The sequence below is a fragment of the Ranitomeya imitator genome, chromosome 7 (assembly GCF_032444005.1).
Source record: "Ranitomeya imitator isolate aRanImi1 chromosome 7, aRanImi1.pri, whole genome shotgun sequence".
NCBI lineage: Eukaryota > Metazoa > Chordata > Amphibia > Anura > Dendrobatidae > Ranitomeya > Ranitomeya imitator.
Window position 1 is genome coordinate 201,242,099 of NC_091288.1, and position 15,763 is coordinate 201,257,861.

At 49.0% G+C, this 15,763-nt stretch overlaps 1 protein-coding gene across 2 annotated transcripts in view; it reads right to left on the bottom strand.

Annotated features, from left to right (window-relative positions):
- The window catches only part of USP31 (ubiquitin specific peptidase 31), a 48,681-nt gene that overhangs the window by 26,806 nt on the left and 6,112 nt on the right, over positions 1 to 15,763 (bottom strand). For both annotated transcript variants that reach the window (XM_069734350.1, XM_069734349.1), the window contains exons 2-4: positions 3,362 to 3,487; positions 2,724 to 2,812; positions 2,484 to 2,576 (exon numbers count right to left, since the gene is read on the bottom strand). In XM_069734350.1, coding sequence (XP_069590451.1) covers positions 2,484 to 2,576; positions 2,724 to 2,812; positions 3,362 to 3,487 — 308 coding nt within the window. The remainder of the gene's footprint in view (positions 1 to 2,483; positions 2,577 to 2,723; positions 2,813 to 3,361; positions 3,488 to 15,763) is intronic.

The following is a 15,763-nucleotide window of genomic DNA, read 5'->3' on the forward strand; positions in this document are numbered from 1 at the left end:
GCCAGGTCTCCCCGAACCTCCAAAACCACAACTATAGCCCTCTGTCTGCAATCTAGTGATGTCCTTTGTACCCTGGCCAAACTCTAATATTTATGCCAAAACCATTTCAACCTTGCCAATCACCAAGGACCAGTCTGGCTTCAGTAGCTGCAATGGATTTACCCCCAGGTATGACCTCCCTCCCTGCTGTCAAAGTCATTCTGTGAGGGGCTATAAATGAGGGAGCCGAGAGGAGTGATACACTGCAGGATGGGGCTTGTATATAGGTGGGGGTGAGAGGAGTGATATGCTGCAGGAAGGGGCAGTACTTTGAAGGGCTCAGACAAGTGATACACTACAGGACGGGGCAGTATATTTTGGGGGCTGAGAGGAGTGATATACTGCAGCAAGGGGCTTGTATATAGGAGGGGGCTGAGAGTACTGCTATACTGCAGGATGGGGTTGTATATTGAGGGGTTGAGAAGAGATATACTGCAGAATGGGGCTGTATATTGAGGGGCTGAGAGGAATGATATACTGCAAGACAGGGCTGTATAATGAGGGGCTCAGAGGAGTGATATATTGCAAGATGGGGCTTGTGTATAGGTGGGGACTGAGTACTGATATACTGCAAGATGGAGTTGTATATTGAGGGGCTGAGGAGTGATATACTGCAGAATGTGTCTGTATATGGAAAGGTTGAGAGGAGTGATATAAGGAATCGGGCTACATATAGAGGGACTGAAAGAATGATACATTGCAGGATGGGGTTGTATATACAGGGGCTGAGCAGTGATATTCTGCATGATGGATCTGTATATAGTGGAGCTAGGAGAAGTAGCGCTTACTGCCGCTGAGAGACCAGTGATGTGAAATTGCAAATGCCGCACTAGGCAGAGGATTATTCTCCATCATATCCTTCAACGGGGCAGCATTTGTAGTTTGATGAATCTGCTCTGTCAGCAGCAGGTAGCAAACACTGCTCTGCACTACCTAGCAATTAGATGCTCCATTGTGAAGGAGCACAGGAGAGTTGATATCTGCTAGAACCAGCTTAATGATAAAAAAGCACCATGCTGCTTAACTGATGTAGATAGCAAAGCGGACAAGGCACATGAGTATAAAGGTACTGTCACACTAGACGATATCGCTAGCGATCCGTGACGTTGCAGCGTCCTCGCTGGCGATATCGTCCAGTGTGACAGGCAGCAGCGATCAGGCCCCTGCTGGGAGATCGCTGGTCGGGGAAGAAAGTCCAGAACTTTATTTCGTCGCTGGACTCCCCGTAGACATCGCTGAATCGGCGTGTGACACCGATTCAGCGATGTCTTCGCTGGTAACCAGGGTAAACATCGGGTAACTAAGCGCAGGGCCGCGCTTAGTACCCCGATGTTTACCCTGGTTACCAGCGTAAAAAAACAAACAGTACATACTTACATTCAGCTGTCTGTCCCTTGCCGTCTGGTTCCTGCACTGACTGCTGGCCGTAAAGTGAAAGCAGAGCACAGCCACAGCGGTGAGTCACCGCTGTGTGACTCACCGCTGTGCTGTGCTTTCACTTTCACTTTACGGTCAGCAGTCAGTGCAGGAACCAGACGGCAAGGGACAGACAGCTGAATGTAAGTATGTACTGTTTGTTTTTTTACGCTGGTAACCAGGGTAAACATCGGGTTACTAAGCGCGGCCCTGCGCTTAGTTACCCGATGTTTACCCTGGTTACCGGGGACCTCGGGATCGTTGGTCGCTGGAGAGCTGTCTGTGTGACAGCTCTCCAGCGACCAAACAGCGACGCTGCAGCGATCCGGATCGTTGTCGGTATCGCTGCAGCGTCGCTAAGTGTGACGGTACCTTAAGGTGAATGCTACACTTGGATTATTTTACAGAATACTCAGAGAAATGGGGCTATTCAGGAGACATAGGAGGGGGGAGGGGTCTGCAGTACTGAGGAGAAGCAAGTGCTGCTGGGAAATCTACTATTGTCAGATAACAATAGGACTGCCTGTTCAGCAATGTTTATTTATTTTACTTACTCATATAGCGCCTTTATTTCCACAGCGCTTTACAAATATTATATGCACTGTCCCCAATGGGGATCACAATCTAAATTCCCTATCAGTATGTCTTTGGAGTGTGGGAGGAAACCGGAGAACCCGGAGGAAACCCACACAAACACGGGGAGAACGTACAAACTCCTTGCAGATGTTTGCCCTTTGTGGAACCCAGGAACTCAGCGCTGCAAGGCTACACTGTGCCAAATTCTAGTACATGTTGGCGGATGACACCACTGAAAGCAACACCTCTGTAATAGGACATTTACTATGCCATGATGAAGACACAAAGTGGTGCAGTATGGATCCCTATGGCCCATCCAACAGATGTATATCCCGGCAATATAGGATAACCACAATACAGATCCCAGATGTCAATGAGGGCAAATGGGGACCAGTGCTGCACCCAGCGATGTAATGCCAGCACCCGGTCACACATTATATGCTTATTCTTACCGTGTATGAGGCAAGGGGATGGGTAGAGAGATGCAGAGGAAAGGGTCAAAAGTGTTACTCTGTTTCTGACAATGTGGGCACGTCAAGGAGGACCTACGAGGAAAGAGTTAACAGTGAAAGCAATAGACGATGCATTAAAGGAGGAGATACGAGTAGAACATATTACACACACAGAGGTTATAACATATAGGTTATCGGGAAACAAGGAGAAAACAGGAGATACTCTGCACTGTACAATACCTATACTGTGCCTGGAAGAGCTCCTGGACAAAGGTCCCGCTGGTTGGAAATGGTGGCCCCTCTCCGGTCAGATCTTCTTCCAGGGGTGGCTGCAAAATTAAAAGAATTTTATTCAGATGCCCCACCATGAAAAAGCTGCCATCAATGCAGGCAGAGGCTCAAATAATCCATACGGACATGCTGCCCGTCAAGTCAATGAATGATCGCATTTGGTTGACTGGGGAGGTCCTTGCAGTAAAAACTTTAATGCTATCAAACACTGTACAGCTAAAAGTGGATAGCAGACCCCTGCCAGCATTAAGACCTACTTTTATGATTCTAGTCGGGCATCATCCCAATCTCTAAAATGGTACAATCCCATACACACACTGGAGCCGTGTGGGCAGAGACTATATGGCTTTTATTTTCTCAGCAGCAGGTGGATGAAAACCATTGACCACTTCCTAACATAGAAATACTGGCTCATCCTATGTGGGGTGCATGGATGGGCCATTACACATCTCCTGTGGTTCTAGACCTTCAAAGCTGATGATTTTCTATTTTCATATCTTGCAGCAGAAATTTTGGTGATGGTCACACATGCCCTGTAGATATAATTGTATACAGCACATTTGTTAAAGATGGAAGTAATTACACACCCGGGGCTTGTGCTTGACGAGGATATTGAGGTCTTCGTGCACCCTATCCAGAAGCCACAGCAGAAACTCCTGGGCATCATGCTGGGAGGTGCCCCGATACTGTAGGGCATTCCTGGAGACCACCGTCTGAGGGCAAAGAAGAAAAAAAGGAAATTGTCAATGAATGAAGCATAGGAAGTTGTAGTTATAGAAAGGGAAGGGTGAGAACTAACAATTAAAGTCTGCGGGCCAACAGAGAGATGGACACACAAGTGCAATAAAGTGAGCAAGAAATGAGAGCGCACAAAATTTCATTTAACCCTTTTTGTTAAACTGGAGATCTACAGTCTATCTGGTGCAAAGAAAAGGGCGGCACGATGGCACAGTGGTTAGCACTGCAGCGCTGGAGTCCTGGGTTCAAACCCCACCAAGGACAACATCTGCTAAGGGTTTGTATGTTCTCTCCGTGTTTGCGTGGGTTTCCTCCGGGTTCTCCGGTTTCCTCCCACATTCAAAAAGACATACTGACAGGGAATTTAGATTGTGAGCCCCGTCGAGGACAGCGATGATAATGTGTGTAAACTGTAAAGTGCTGCGGAATATGTTAGCGCTATATAAAAATAAAGATTATTATTATAATGAAAAAGATGGATAGCGGCACTAAGGGGGGGCACAAGAGAGGGGGCGCACAATCACGAGCGAAAAAGAGAGGGCGAGCACAAGCCAGAAAAAGCGAGCAAGCCAGAAAGAGCGAGAGGACGCGAGCAAGCCAGAAAGAGCGAGAGGGCGCGAGCAAGCCAGAAAGAGCGAGAGGGCGCGAGCAAGCCAGAAAGAGCGAGAGGGCGCGAGCAAGCCAGAAAGAGCGAGAGGGCGCGAGCAAGCCAGAAAGAGCGAGAGGGCGCGAGCAAGCCAGAAAGAGCGAGAGGGCGCGAGCAAGCCAGAAAGAGCGAGAGGGCGCGAGCAAGCCAGAAAGAGCGAGAGGGCGCGAGCAAGCCAGAAAGAGCGAGAGGGCGCGAGCAAGCCAGAAAGAGCGAGAGGGCGCGAGCAAGCCAGAAAGAGCGAGAGGGCGCGAGCAAGCCAGAAAGAGCGAGAGGGCGCGAGCAAGCCAGAAAGAGCGAGAGGGCGCGAGCAAGCCAGAAAGAGCGAGAGGGCGCGAGCAAGCAAGAAAGAGCGAGAGGGCGCGAGCAAGCCAGAAAGAGCGAGAGGGCGCGAGCAAGCCAGAAAGAGCGAGAGGGCGCGAGCAAGCCAGAAAGAGCGAGAGGGCGCGAGCAAGCCAGAAAGAGCGAGAGGGCGCGAGCAAGCCAGAAAGAGCGAGAGGGCGCGAGCAAGCCAGAAAGAGCGAGAGGGCGCGAGCAAGCCAGAAAGAGCGAGAGGGCGCGAGCAAGCCAGAAAGAGCGAGAGGGCGCGAGCAAGCCAGAAAGAGCGAGAGGGCGCGAGCAAGCCAGAAAGAGCGAGAGGGCGCGAGCAAGCCAGAAAGAGCGAGAGGGCGCGAGCAAGCCAGAAAGAGCGAGAGGGCGCGAGCAAGCCAGAAAGAGCGAGAGGGCGCGAGCAAGCCAGAAAGAGCGAGAGGGCGCGAGCAAGCCAGAAAGAGCGAGAGGGCGCGAGCAAGCCAGAAAGAGCGAGAGGGCGCGAGCAAGCCAGAAAGAGCGAGAGGGCACGTAAAAGCCAGAAAGTGCGAGAGGGCACGCAAAAGCCAGAAACAGGGAGAGGGCATGCGCAAGCCAGAAAGAGTGCACACAAGCCACAAGAAACACACGCAAGCCAGAAGGGTCGAGAGGGTACGCGCAAGCCGGAAATAAGAAAGGAAAAAAGCAAGAGACCAACAAACAAGGAGGATTGCCAGACATCAGAGATCCCCGCTTTATCTTAAGGTAACTGTAGCCGGAAAGCATCTTTTGTTATACATTAATATTCTGGGCACTCAGCTTTTACACTTCTTTCCTATTTAATACCAGTCTAATAGCGCACCTCGGTCTCACGTGGAGAACACTTTACACTTGAGGACTGTGGGTACTGAAGGCTTCACGCCTGACGATTAGGGTACACAAAGCCCAGCCTGCCACACAAGCAAAGTAGCAAAACCACATTAAATAAACATAAATAAATGACAAACATACAAAGTGTCTGCATTACTCTCCAAGAGCGTTGGAATGGGAATCATTAGCTGGAGATAGAAGTATAGAGGACCCAGGAGAATCTTAAATGAGTCTAATCACCGTTTCCATGGCAGCGAAGCTCTGCCCGGCAGAGTTCACACTGGCATGAGAAAGGAAGGGCCCTTCTGCGATGGTAATTGTGGGTTGTCGGTGTGGTGTCCGACAGCCATGTCCTTTGCAGCCAAATGCTTTTAACAGCAAACATCCCACGGCCTGTTCTGCCGGCGGCACTTAACGGCTCAATTGCTGCGCGATCACAGACTCCCGCATCAGGGGCAATCTCTGTGGTTAAGTTTTATATTTCCCTTTGCAGATAAAACACCCAGTGATTACTGGTATTACGGCCGAGAGGCGACATTATGTAGCAGAACAGAAAAGCGCACTTCTTTTAACTAGAAATACAAAGTCTAAGACCTTGATGAGCGCGCGTGTAAGACACCACCGCAGACATTACAGAAGTGACATACACAACACCGATGACAGACGCTCAGCCCATACCATACTAACTTAACGTTTACGGCTTTGTTCCAATATACGCATTTCCATAAGCAAATATTTGAAGAAATCAATAGAAATATCTCTGCTGCCTGAGCCATCAGCAGCTGGCTAAACCTATGGAAACTTCTCCCCCCTGACAACTCCTTGGGGCACTATTAATATTAAATACTGCATTCAACTGGAAAGGACTTTGGGCGGGGCAGTCATGAAAAGTAAAGACTTGTCTGTGCGCTGCTCTCAGCCAGTCAGCATTAGTGACAACGCCCCCAAAGATGCTCATTGGCTAAGAATATCTAAGCGACATCTCTCTCCTTACCAAGCTCCTTCCAACCCTCAAGTGCTTTTCAGCTGGATGCAGGCGTTGTACACTATGATGCTTTAATTCCTTCTAATCTATGGCTTTTAAAGTAGTTGTACAAAAGTTTTATTGGGTTATCTAGAAATTGTTTCTTCCGTGTCAGGAGGCGAGATGCTCTACTGACTTTGCATCGATGGCCGTCTATAAAGTATATTAACAGGTCTATGTGGCCGGCAGGATAACCCCTTTAAAGGGAACCTGTCTCCACCAAAATAGAAGGTGAGCTAAGCTCACCGGCATCAGGGGTATATCTACAGCATTCTGTAATGTTGTAGATAAGCCCCCGATGTAACCTGAAAGATGAGTAAAACAGGTTAGATTATACTCACCTGGGCGGGTGGTCCGATGGGCATCGCGGTCCGGTCCGGGGCCTCCCATCTTCTTACGATGACGTCCTCTTCTTGTCTTCACGCCGCAGCTCCGGCGCAGGTGTACTTTGTCTGCCCTGTTGAGGACAGAGCAAAGTACTGCAGTGCGCAGGCGCCAGGAAAGGTCAGAGAGGCCCGGCGCCTGCGCACTGCAGTACTTTGCTCTCCCCTCAACAGGACAGACAAAGTACGCCTGCGCCGGAGCTGCGGCGTGAAGACAAGAAGAGGACGTGATCGTAAGAAGATGGGAGGCCCCGGACTGGACACCCATCGGACCCAGACCGCAGCGGGAACGCTCCTGGGTGAGTATAATATAACCTGTTTTTCTCATCTTTCAGGATACATCGAGGGCTTATCTACAGCATTACAGAATGCATTACAGAATGCTGTAGATAAGCCCCTGATGCCGGTGGGCTTAGCTCATCTTCCATTTTGGGGGTGACAGGTTCCCTCTAAGAAATTAAACAAGCTGCAGAAATAAAAAAGGGTTGTAAAATAAAAACAAAACGTGACCTGAAAATCCCCGTGCAGCTCCAGAGCCAATCCAATACAGCGATGGAATCCACGACTGAGGTCAGCGATCGTCTGCAGCAGCCACAAGAAAGTCATTTAATGACCTCTACATGTAGGACAGTCACTGCTTTATGTGCAAAGATCTCCATGCTCGGGTATGTTCGCACGTTGAGTATTTGCAATGGATGCGTCTGCACTAATAGCGGGCAGCACGGTGGCTCAGTGGTTAGCACAGCAGCCTTGCAGCGCTGGAGTCCTGGGTTCAAATTCCACCAAGGACAACATCTGCAAGGAGTTTGTATGTTCTCTCTGTGTTTGTGTGGGGTTCCTCCGGGTACTCCGGTTTCCTCCCACATTCCAAAGACATACTGATAGGGAATTTAGATTGTGAGCCCCAACGGGGACAGCGATGATGATGTGTGCAAACTGTAAAGCGTTGCGGAATATGTTAGTGCTACATAAAAAATGAAGATTATTATAAAGATTATTATAGCGCACAACTTGGCAGAAATACGGCAGATTACAATACAGGCTTTGTTTTCCTTTCAAAAGATGTATATGCCATTCAAGTTTTAAGAAGTGGTGGTGGGTGCAGGCGGGAGAGTTCACCTTCCTGTAGACATCGCTGCTTGGTCCTGCAGAACATATGGAAAGCTGATCTTTATCCTCTGAGGTCACTGCTTTAATTACAGCAATCAGAGGTGATCACCGGACAATCAGTTTCTGAACAATGTGTCGAAATGTAATCAGATAAAGTCAAGAGCCCGACCTCTACTGTAGGAATATTCTCAAGATGTCCAGAAATGGCTGTGTCACATGAAGCGTGCAGATGAGGGGCAAAGATAAAAGTGGTCCAATTCCACAGACATGGTAATAGTACTGTGGTAGGCAAAATAGGAAAAAGCATCTCAAGGCCCTCCTGACATCCTCATTTTAATAAATAGCTGCGGAAATAAAGCTGGGTTCACACTGCGGTATAGGCGTCAGACGGACTACGTTACACCGCGGCATAATGCGGTGTAACGTAGTCCGTTAAGGCCGCTATTAATTCCTGTCGGACGCATCGCTAGCGCACACCCACAATGGGCGTGCGCTAGGGATGTGCAGTCATTGAGCGACGGACCCTGAGACGCGGGCTGCAGCGTTTCCGGGTCCGTCACTGGTAGCGCAGATGGAGCGAGCAGATGCTCTATCTGCGCTAGCGATGTGACAAGTCAGCACTTGCGTCAACAGCAGCCCGTTAATGCATGTGTTGAACGGGCTGCTGTTAATGCAGTGTGAACCCGGCCTAACAATATTGGAGCATCTTTAGTTATAAATCTACTTTGCGATATACACTGGCATGTAAAAGTTTGGGCACCCCTGGTCAAAATTACTGTTATCGTAAACAGTTAAGCAATTTGAAGATGAAGTGATCTCTAAAGGCCTAAACTTAAAGATGACATTTCCTTTGTATTTTAGCAAAAAAAAAAAAAAAATTCTTGTACATTTTATAAATTACAAAAAAAAAAAAAAAGAAAGCGGGCCGATGCAAAAGTTTATGCACCCTTGGAGATTTGTGTGCTCAAATAACTTTGACCAAGGTTTCAAACCTTAATTAGGTTAGGGCTATGACTTGTTCATTATCATCGATAAGAAGGGCTAGGTGATGCACATTTCCCAGGTTTATAAAAACCCAGACTCCTCTGACCTTGTGCCAAAAAACAGCGGCCATGGGTTCTTCTAAGCAGCTGCCAAGCACTCTGAAAATGAAAATTGTGGAGGCCGACAAAGCAGGAGAAGGCTATAAGAAGATAGCAAAGCGTTTTCAAGTTGCCCTGTAACTAAGAAATGGCCGATAACAGGAAAAGTGGAGGTCAAGATAAGGTTTGGAAGACCAAGCAAAATTTCAGTGAGAGCTGCTTGTGAGATTGCTAGCCAGACATTCCTTTGGTACATAAATTAATGGATATCCTTTGTTGAATCATGTACTAGTGAGAGCGACATCTAATTAAAGGGAATCTGTTAGCAGGTGTTTGCTATGTAATCTGGAGATAGCATGCTGTGGGGGTTAAGACACAGATTTTCAGGGATGCCTCTCTCTCTTATCAAGCTCTGTGCTGTTGTTTACTTGCAATGACTATTTTAGCACCAGGAGCTTATCATTGCTGGACTAGTGCCTGGCAGTCCAACTCCTCCCCATCCTATAATAAGCAGCTCACTGTCTATGGACATTGTATATACAGAGCCTGATGTGGGCGGAGGAAGCTTTCTCAGCTTTGCTTCATTGCTAAATCTAAAAACTCTGTCAGAATGGCTGCACCCAGTAATCTAAGTGACACATTGTTGGATTCAGGGTCTGTATGCATTGGTGAGCTAGCAAAAACCTGCTGACAGATTCTCTTTATAAAGCCAGTCCTGACGAGGGAACCTCTCCCGGTGTGTAACATACCCATTAAGACATGCATTTGGTCAGTCTGTGTAAAGGTGGAGGTGTCCATACCAAAATCTTCTTCAGCCATAATGATTCTTATTCAGATTTCCCAGAGCAGGAAAAACAAAGAGACACCAGTTCTTCCACCATGTGTTCACAATAACGTCTACGCAGCAGACTTCCACCACGAGGCTGCGGTTTACCGTCTCCGTCGGCCATAGACCATCCGGATCCCTAATGATGTACCCATTAAATACCTGCAAGTCATGTTTGTTTTTATCTATTGTTGCGTGGAACCTACTGAATTTTTACAGCTCTCTTTTTTGTTTTATAAGACTAAAAGGACTCCCTTTTGGCCTCCATTTAACAAAAGAGCCCTATGGTAATGTAAAGCGCTTTCATGTGCCATACGTAAGCCACACTCATGGCACATTTAAGGCCACGTGCACACATTGAGGAAAGTGGTGCAGATTTTTCCGGACTGATTTTGGTAAATCTGCAGGTAAACCGCACTGCGGATTACCGCAAATTTTTTTGAGGATTTTGTGCGGATTCCTATTATGGAGCAGGTGTAAACCGCCGCGGAATCCGCACAAAGAACTGAAATGCTGCAGAATAAACAACGCTACGTTTCCGCATTTTTTTTTCCGCAGCATGCGCACTGCAGATTTTGTTTTCCATAGGTTTACATGGTACTGTAAACTCATGGAAAACTGCTGCGGATCCGCAACGTGTGCACATACCCTTACAGATAAAGGCTCCCGAAACAAGCTCTGAACGAGTCCAATTAGGACATACACTAGAAATGACCTTTTGCCTTCTCTCACCAGTGTATATCATTATTCTAGATAAATCAGTGAAGCATAGGGTGGTACGCTACTTTACATCTTCCCACAGTTAAGGGAAAAAAAAAAAAGGATCATGGGCTTCCCAATAGCTTTTTTTATGCTGCCATTAAAAGGATGTGATTATAGGCTGTGTGTGCTGGACGCCTGACAGTGGCTATAAAGGATATGTCATGGAGGAACCTTAATCTGATGGGACGAGGAAGCAGAACCGGATTCTGGCAGACTTGCACCTACATTTTCAGGTGTATCGTGTGGATGATAATACAAACATCTACTGCCCCACCCGGCACCGCAGTACCTTGTATTCAACCCTCACCCAGATGAGGGCGAGGGTTGAATACAATGATGAGATGACAGCAGAACGATGAAAAGAAATTGAACAGGCGCTGAGGAAACAATGTATCACTGCAGGGAAAGTCTGAGAAAGCAGTAACAAGGTCTCACCCGGCAGCCGACACGTCACAATCATTGCTTCATCATCTACTACGACTTTCCAGGAATGGAATAAATGCATAAAACGGTTCCCCAGTGTAATAATTCACTGGAGTAGTTGTCTCCAACCTGTCACTAAACTACAACACCCAGCATCCTGTGGATTTCTGAAAAATTGGTTTAATAATCCTCTTGATCCCAACAAAACAGCTCTGACCCAATGAGGCCCGGACTCCACAAGACCCGGGAAGGAGTCCTGTGCTATCTGCAGCAGATCATAAAGCTTGTAAGTTGCAGGATAATGTCTCCATGGATCGGACTCGTTTTTTCCAGCACATCCCAGATGATCAGTTGAGATATGGAATTTATTTATTTATTTTTTTTAAGAAATCCCACTTTCACGTTCCTAAAGAGTTTATGCAGTGTGAAAAGGGCAATAATCTGCTGAAAAAGCTGCTGTCATTAGCCTACATGAATGGATGTGCTAGGTCTGTACCATGATTAGGGAGGTAGTACTGGGTCTACATGTACACCAGGACACAGGGTTCCCAGCAGAACACTGCACCATCACTCGGCCTCTGTTGGCTTGGCATCCTGGTGCTGTGAATTTCTCTGGAAAGTGATGAAAACGAGATCAGAAAAGGCCACATTTTCCATTGCTTCGTTATATAACTCTGATACTCACGTGCCCATTGTATGCATCTTCAATGGTGAACATGAGTCAGCATGGGCAATCTGTCTGTAACTACACAGCACAATGTGGTTCTAGGCATGCTGACATCTTTCTCTCACAGCCATAAGAAATATGTGATACAGTCGATCTTGTGGAATCAGACCAAATGGGTTAGCCTTCACTCTCCATGCACATAAATTAACTGTGGACATCCATGATCCTGTCGCCGATTCACCAATTGCCCTTTCTTGGACCACTGTTGGCAGGCACTAAGCATTCTATATGCCAGGGAGAAGCGCCCAAGAGCCGCCAGATGCCAGGGAGCGGAGCACAAAAGCCACAAGATGCCGGGGAGCGGCGCCCTATAGCCGCCAGATGCCGGGGAGCGGCGCCCAATAGCACCCAGATGCCGGGGAGCGGAGCCCAAGAGCCGCCAGATGCCGGGGAGCGGCGCCCAAGAGCCGCCAGATGCCGGGGAGCGGAGCCCAAGAGTCGCCAGATGCCAGGGAGCAGCGCACAAAAGCCGCCAGATGCCAGCGAGCCGCACACAAATGATGCCTGGGAGCGGCACACAAAAAGCCGCCAGATGCCTGGGAGCGGAGCCCAAGAGCCGCCAGATGCCTGGGAGCGGAGCCCAAGAGCCGCCAGATGCCTGGGAGCGGAGCCCAAGAGCCGCCAGATGCCTGGGAGCGGAGCCCAAGAGCAGCCAGATGCCTGGGAGCGGAGCCCAAGAGCAGCCAGATGCCTGGGAGCGGAGCCCAAGAGCAGCCAGATGCCTGGGAGCGGAGCCCAAGAGCAGCCAGATGCCTGGGAGCGGAGCCCAAGAGCAGCCAGATGCCTGGGAGCGGAGCCCAAGAGCAGCCAGATGCCTGGGAGCGGAGCCCAAGAGCAGCCAGATGCCTGGGAGCGGAGCCCAAGAGCAGCCAGATGCCTGGGAGCGGAGCCCAAGAGCAGCCAGATGCCTGGGAGCGGAGCCCAAGAGCAGCCAGATGCCTGGGAGCGGAGCCCAAGAGCAGCCAGATGCCTGGGAGCGGAGCCCAAGAGCAGCCAGATGCCTGGGAGCGGAGCCCAAGAGCAGCCAGATGCCTGGGAGCGGAGCCCAAGAGCAGCCAGATGCCTGGGAGCGGAGCCCAAGAGCAGCCAGATGCCTGGGAGCGGAGCCCAAGAGCAGCCAGATGCCTGGGAGCGGAGCCCAAGAGCAGCCAGATGCCTGGGAGCGGAGCCCAAGAGCAGCCAGATGCCTGGGAGCGGAGCCCAAGAGCAGCCAGATGCCTGGGAGCGGAGCCCAAGAGCAGCCAGATGCCTGGGAGCGGAGCCCAAGAGCAGCCAGATGCCTGGGAGCGGAGCCCAAGAGCAGCCAGATGCCTGGGAGCGGAGCCCAAGAGCAGCCAGATGCCTGGGAGCGGAGCCCAAGAGCAGCCAGATGCCTGGGAGCGGAGCCCAAGAGCAGCCAGATGCCTGGGAGCGGAGCCCAAGAGCAGCCAGATGCCTGGGAGCGGAGCCCAAGAGCAGCCAGATGCCTGGGAGCGGAGCCCAAGAGCAGCCAGATGCCTGGGAGCGGAGCCCAAGAGCAGCCAGATGCCTGGGAGCGGAGCCCAAGAGCAGCCAGATGCCTGGGAGCGAAGCCCAAGAGCAGCCAGATGCCTGGGAGCAGAGCCCAAGAGCCGCCAGATGCCTGGGAGCGAAGCCCAAGAGCCGCCAGATGCGTGGGAACAGTGCACAAGAGCCGCCAGATGCTGCCTGGGAACAGTGCACAAGAGCCGCCAGATGCCGGGACCCGCGCCCAAGAGCCGTATGCCGGGAATGGAACACAAGACCAGCTCAGTGGTTAACAGTGTTGATTTACAGCACTGGGGTCCCGAATTCAAATCCCACCAAAGACTGCATCGGCACGGAGTTTGAATGTTTTCCCCCATGTTTGCGTGAATTTCCTCCAAGTTCTTTGGATCCCTCTTCCACTCAAAACTCATAATCACATGGAGTTTAGATTGTTATGATAAAATCAATAAAGCTCTGTGGAATATGCTGGCACTATATAAGCATGATAAATAAAAATAGAAGCTACAACCCAGTAATCAACAATTTGGTCCTTGTCAAAGTTACTCAAATTCTTACCCTTGACTGTGCACTTGCTGCTTAATATTTCTCCACCTTTTTACATGTGCAATTATTATTACGGCACTTCACCCATCAGCGGTTGTAATGTTACAGCAGATCAACATTTGTTAAATCCATGCTGCAGGGAAACAGTGACCGGCATCCATCGCAGGAACGTTTTCCTTACAAAAATGAACGTGACATTCAGTGCCATCCTATAACCCGACCTTACAGAGCCTGGACGGACATTGCACTCCTCAGCTGATACAATGCAAACAATGCACAAAACCACCATCTATGAATATGTATGTGATCTGTATCAGGCGGCCACATTCCTGCTGCCCCACAGATTATCCAGCGGCCTCCATCACACAAGAACTTCTCGGTAATAAATAATCACATGCTGGGTTACACCCAGTATACAAGTAGCCCGAGGTGACAGTCAGCAAGCTGGAGCATGAGTCTCGTTGGCTCCCAGGCTCGCTACACTGAACTATTATGGCTTATGCAGGAAGCGGCAGCAGGCTGGGCGCAGGTTTTGCTTCTTCCTCCGCACAGAGAACATTCCTCATTAATTCTCAGGAGTCGACATCAGGTCAGGACAAATCCCCAGAACGTCACCTTAAGCGGGATGGGCACAGCACAGTGCCAGCCATATACAGGGGATGAGGTGCATGCATTTTGGGAGTAGTGTTAGCTGATACTGCATCTGCAGAATGCTCTGAGATTTCTAACTTTCCCAAAAAGAATTTGGCCATAACTGAAAAACAAACTAAGGGGGCAACGGTACCCAGCTCAGATCTCCTCGAGTGCAGCAGTGCCCGGTATTGAAGCACAGGGTGAGCCGCACATGCAAGGCTAAGTGGTACTGCACTGAACGGCACCTACTGCCGCTCAGTGCAGTACCTGTTAGCCTTGTATGTGTGTCTTAGGCCTCTTTCACACTTCAGTTGTTTGGCGTCAGTCTAAAACCGCCATTTTCCTCAAATAACAGATCCGTAATTTTTTTTTGACGGATCCGCTATTTTCCCATAGACTTGCATTAGCGACGGATTGTGACGGATCGTCGTCCGTTCCATCCGCCATGCGATGGATCCGTCGAAATTTGGCGGACGTCATCTAGAGATAGATGGACATTATAACGTTTTTTGTCAACGCCGAAATGGCGGATCGCAACGGGTCCGTCGCGCCCGCCATTCCATAGAATGGCTGCCTATGGGCGACGGATCCGTCGCGACCGTCATTTCGGCGGATCCGTCGCCCCAATCCGCTTTTTCAATTGCGCATGCTCCAAAAAGTAGATACTTTTCCCAGATAACCCCCAAGTAACGGATCCGTAAAAAAAAATGGATCCGTTAGAATCGTTTTCTCAACAATTGTGACGGATCCGTCACTATGTCGGAAGTGACTGACGCCAAACAACTGAAGTGTGAAAGAAGCCTTACCCTGAAGATTCCACCAAAATTTTCACTGATATTTTTCTTATAAATTTACTTCCAAAATACGCTTTTTAGGACATGAGCATACGGTGGCACAGCACTCAATAAACGTTAAAAATAAATGAACATTTACACAGCAACGTCAAAACAACTTGTGCATATGTTCAGTATTTTCAAACAGCCCGAAGAATGAATGTTACTTCTCCTAACCACTCTGTGGTTTCCGAACCCTTAAAACAAGTAACCAAAAAACTGAACACATGCACAGCAGTGTATTTTGTAGACTGCTGTGTATTATGGTCATTTTTAGTGGCCCTTTATCAGGCAGAATATGTATGCACGTATCCTAAGGGTCACCTGGCGTTCTGCCCTGCTGCACACCTGAAGACAAAAGAGAGCACAATGAGGCCAAAAATACTCTGTTGCAAAAAAAAAAAAAAAAATCACAGTAATAAGCAAGTGCTAGTCAAAAGATGGAAAAAAAAACAGGGTATTTAGTTGATACGTTTTTTTGCAAAAAAATGTATACTAAGCTGCTCCACCAATCGTCAAGGTATGCACCAACATACTGTAGATCCAACAGACCACTGCTCCAGGTTTTTACCGCCCTTTCTACTTTCCCCCTTCC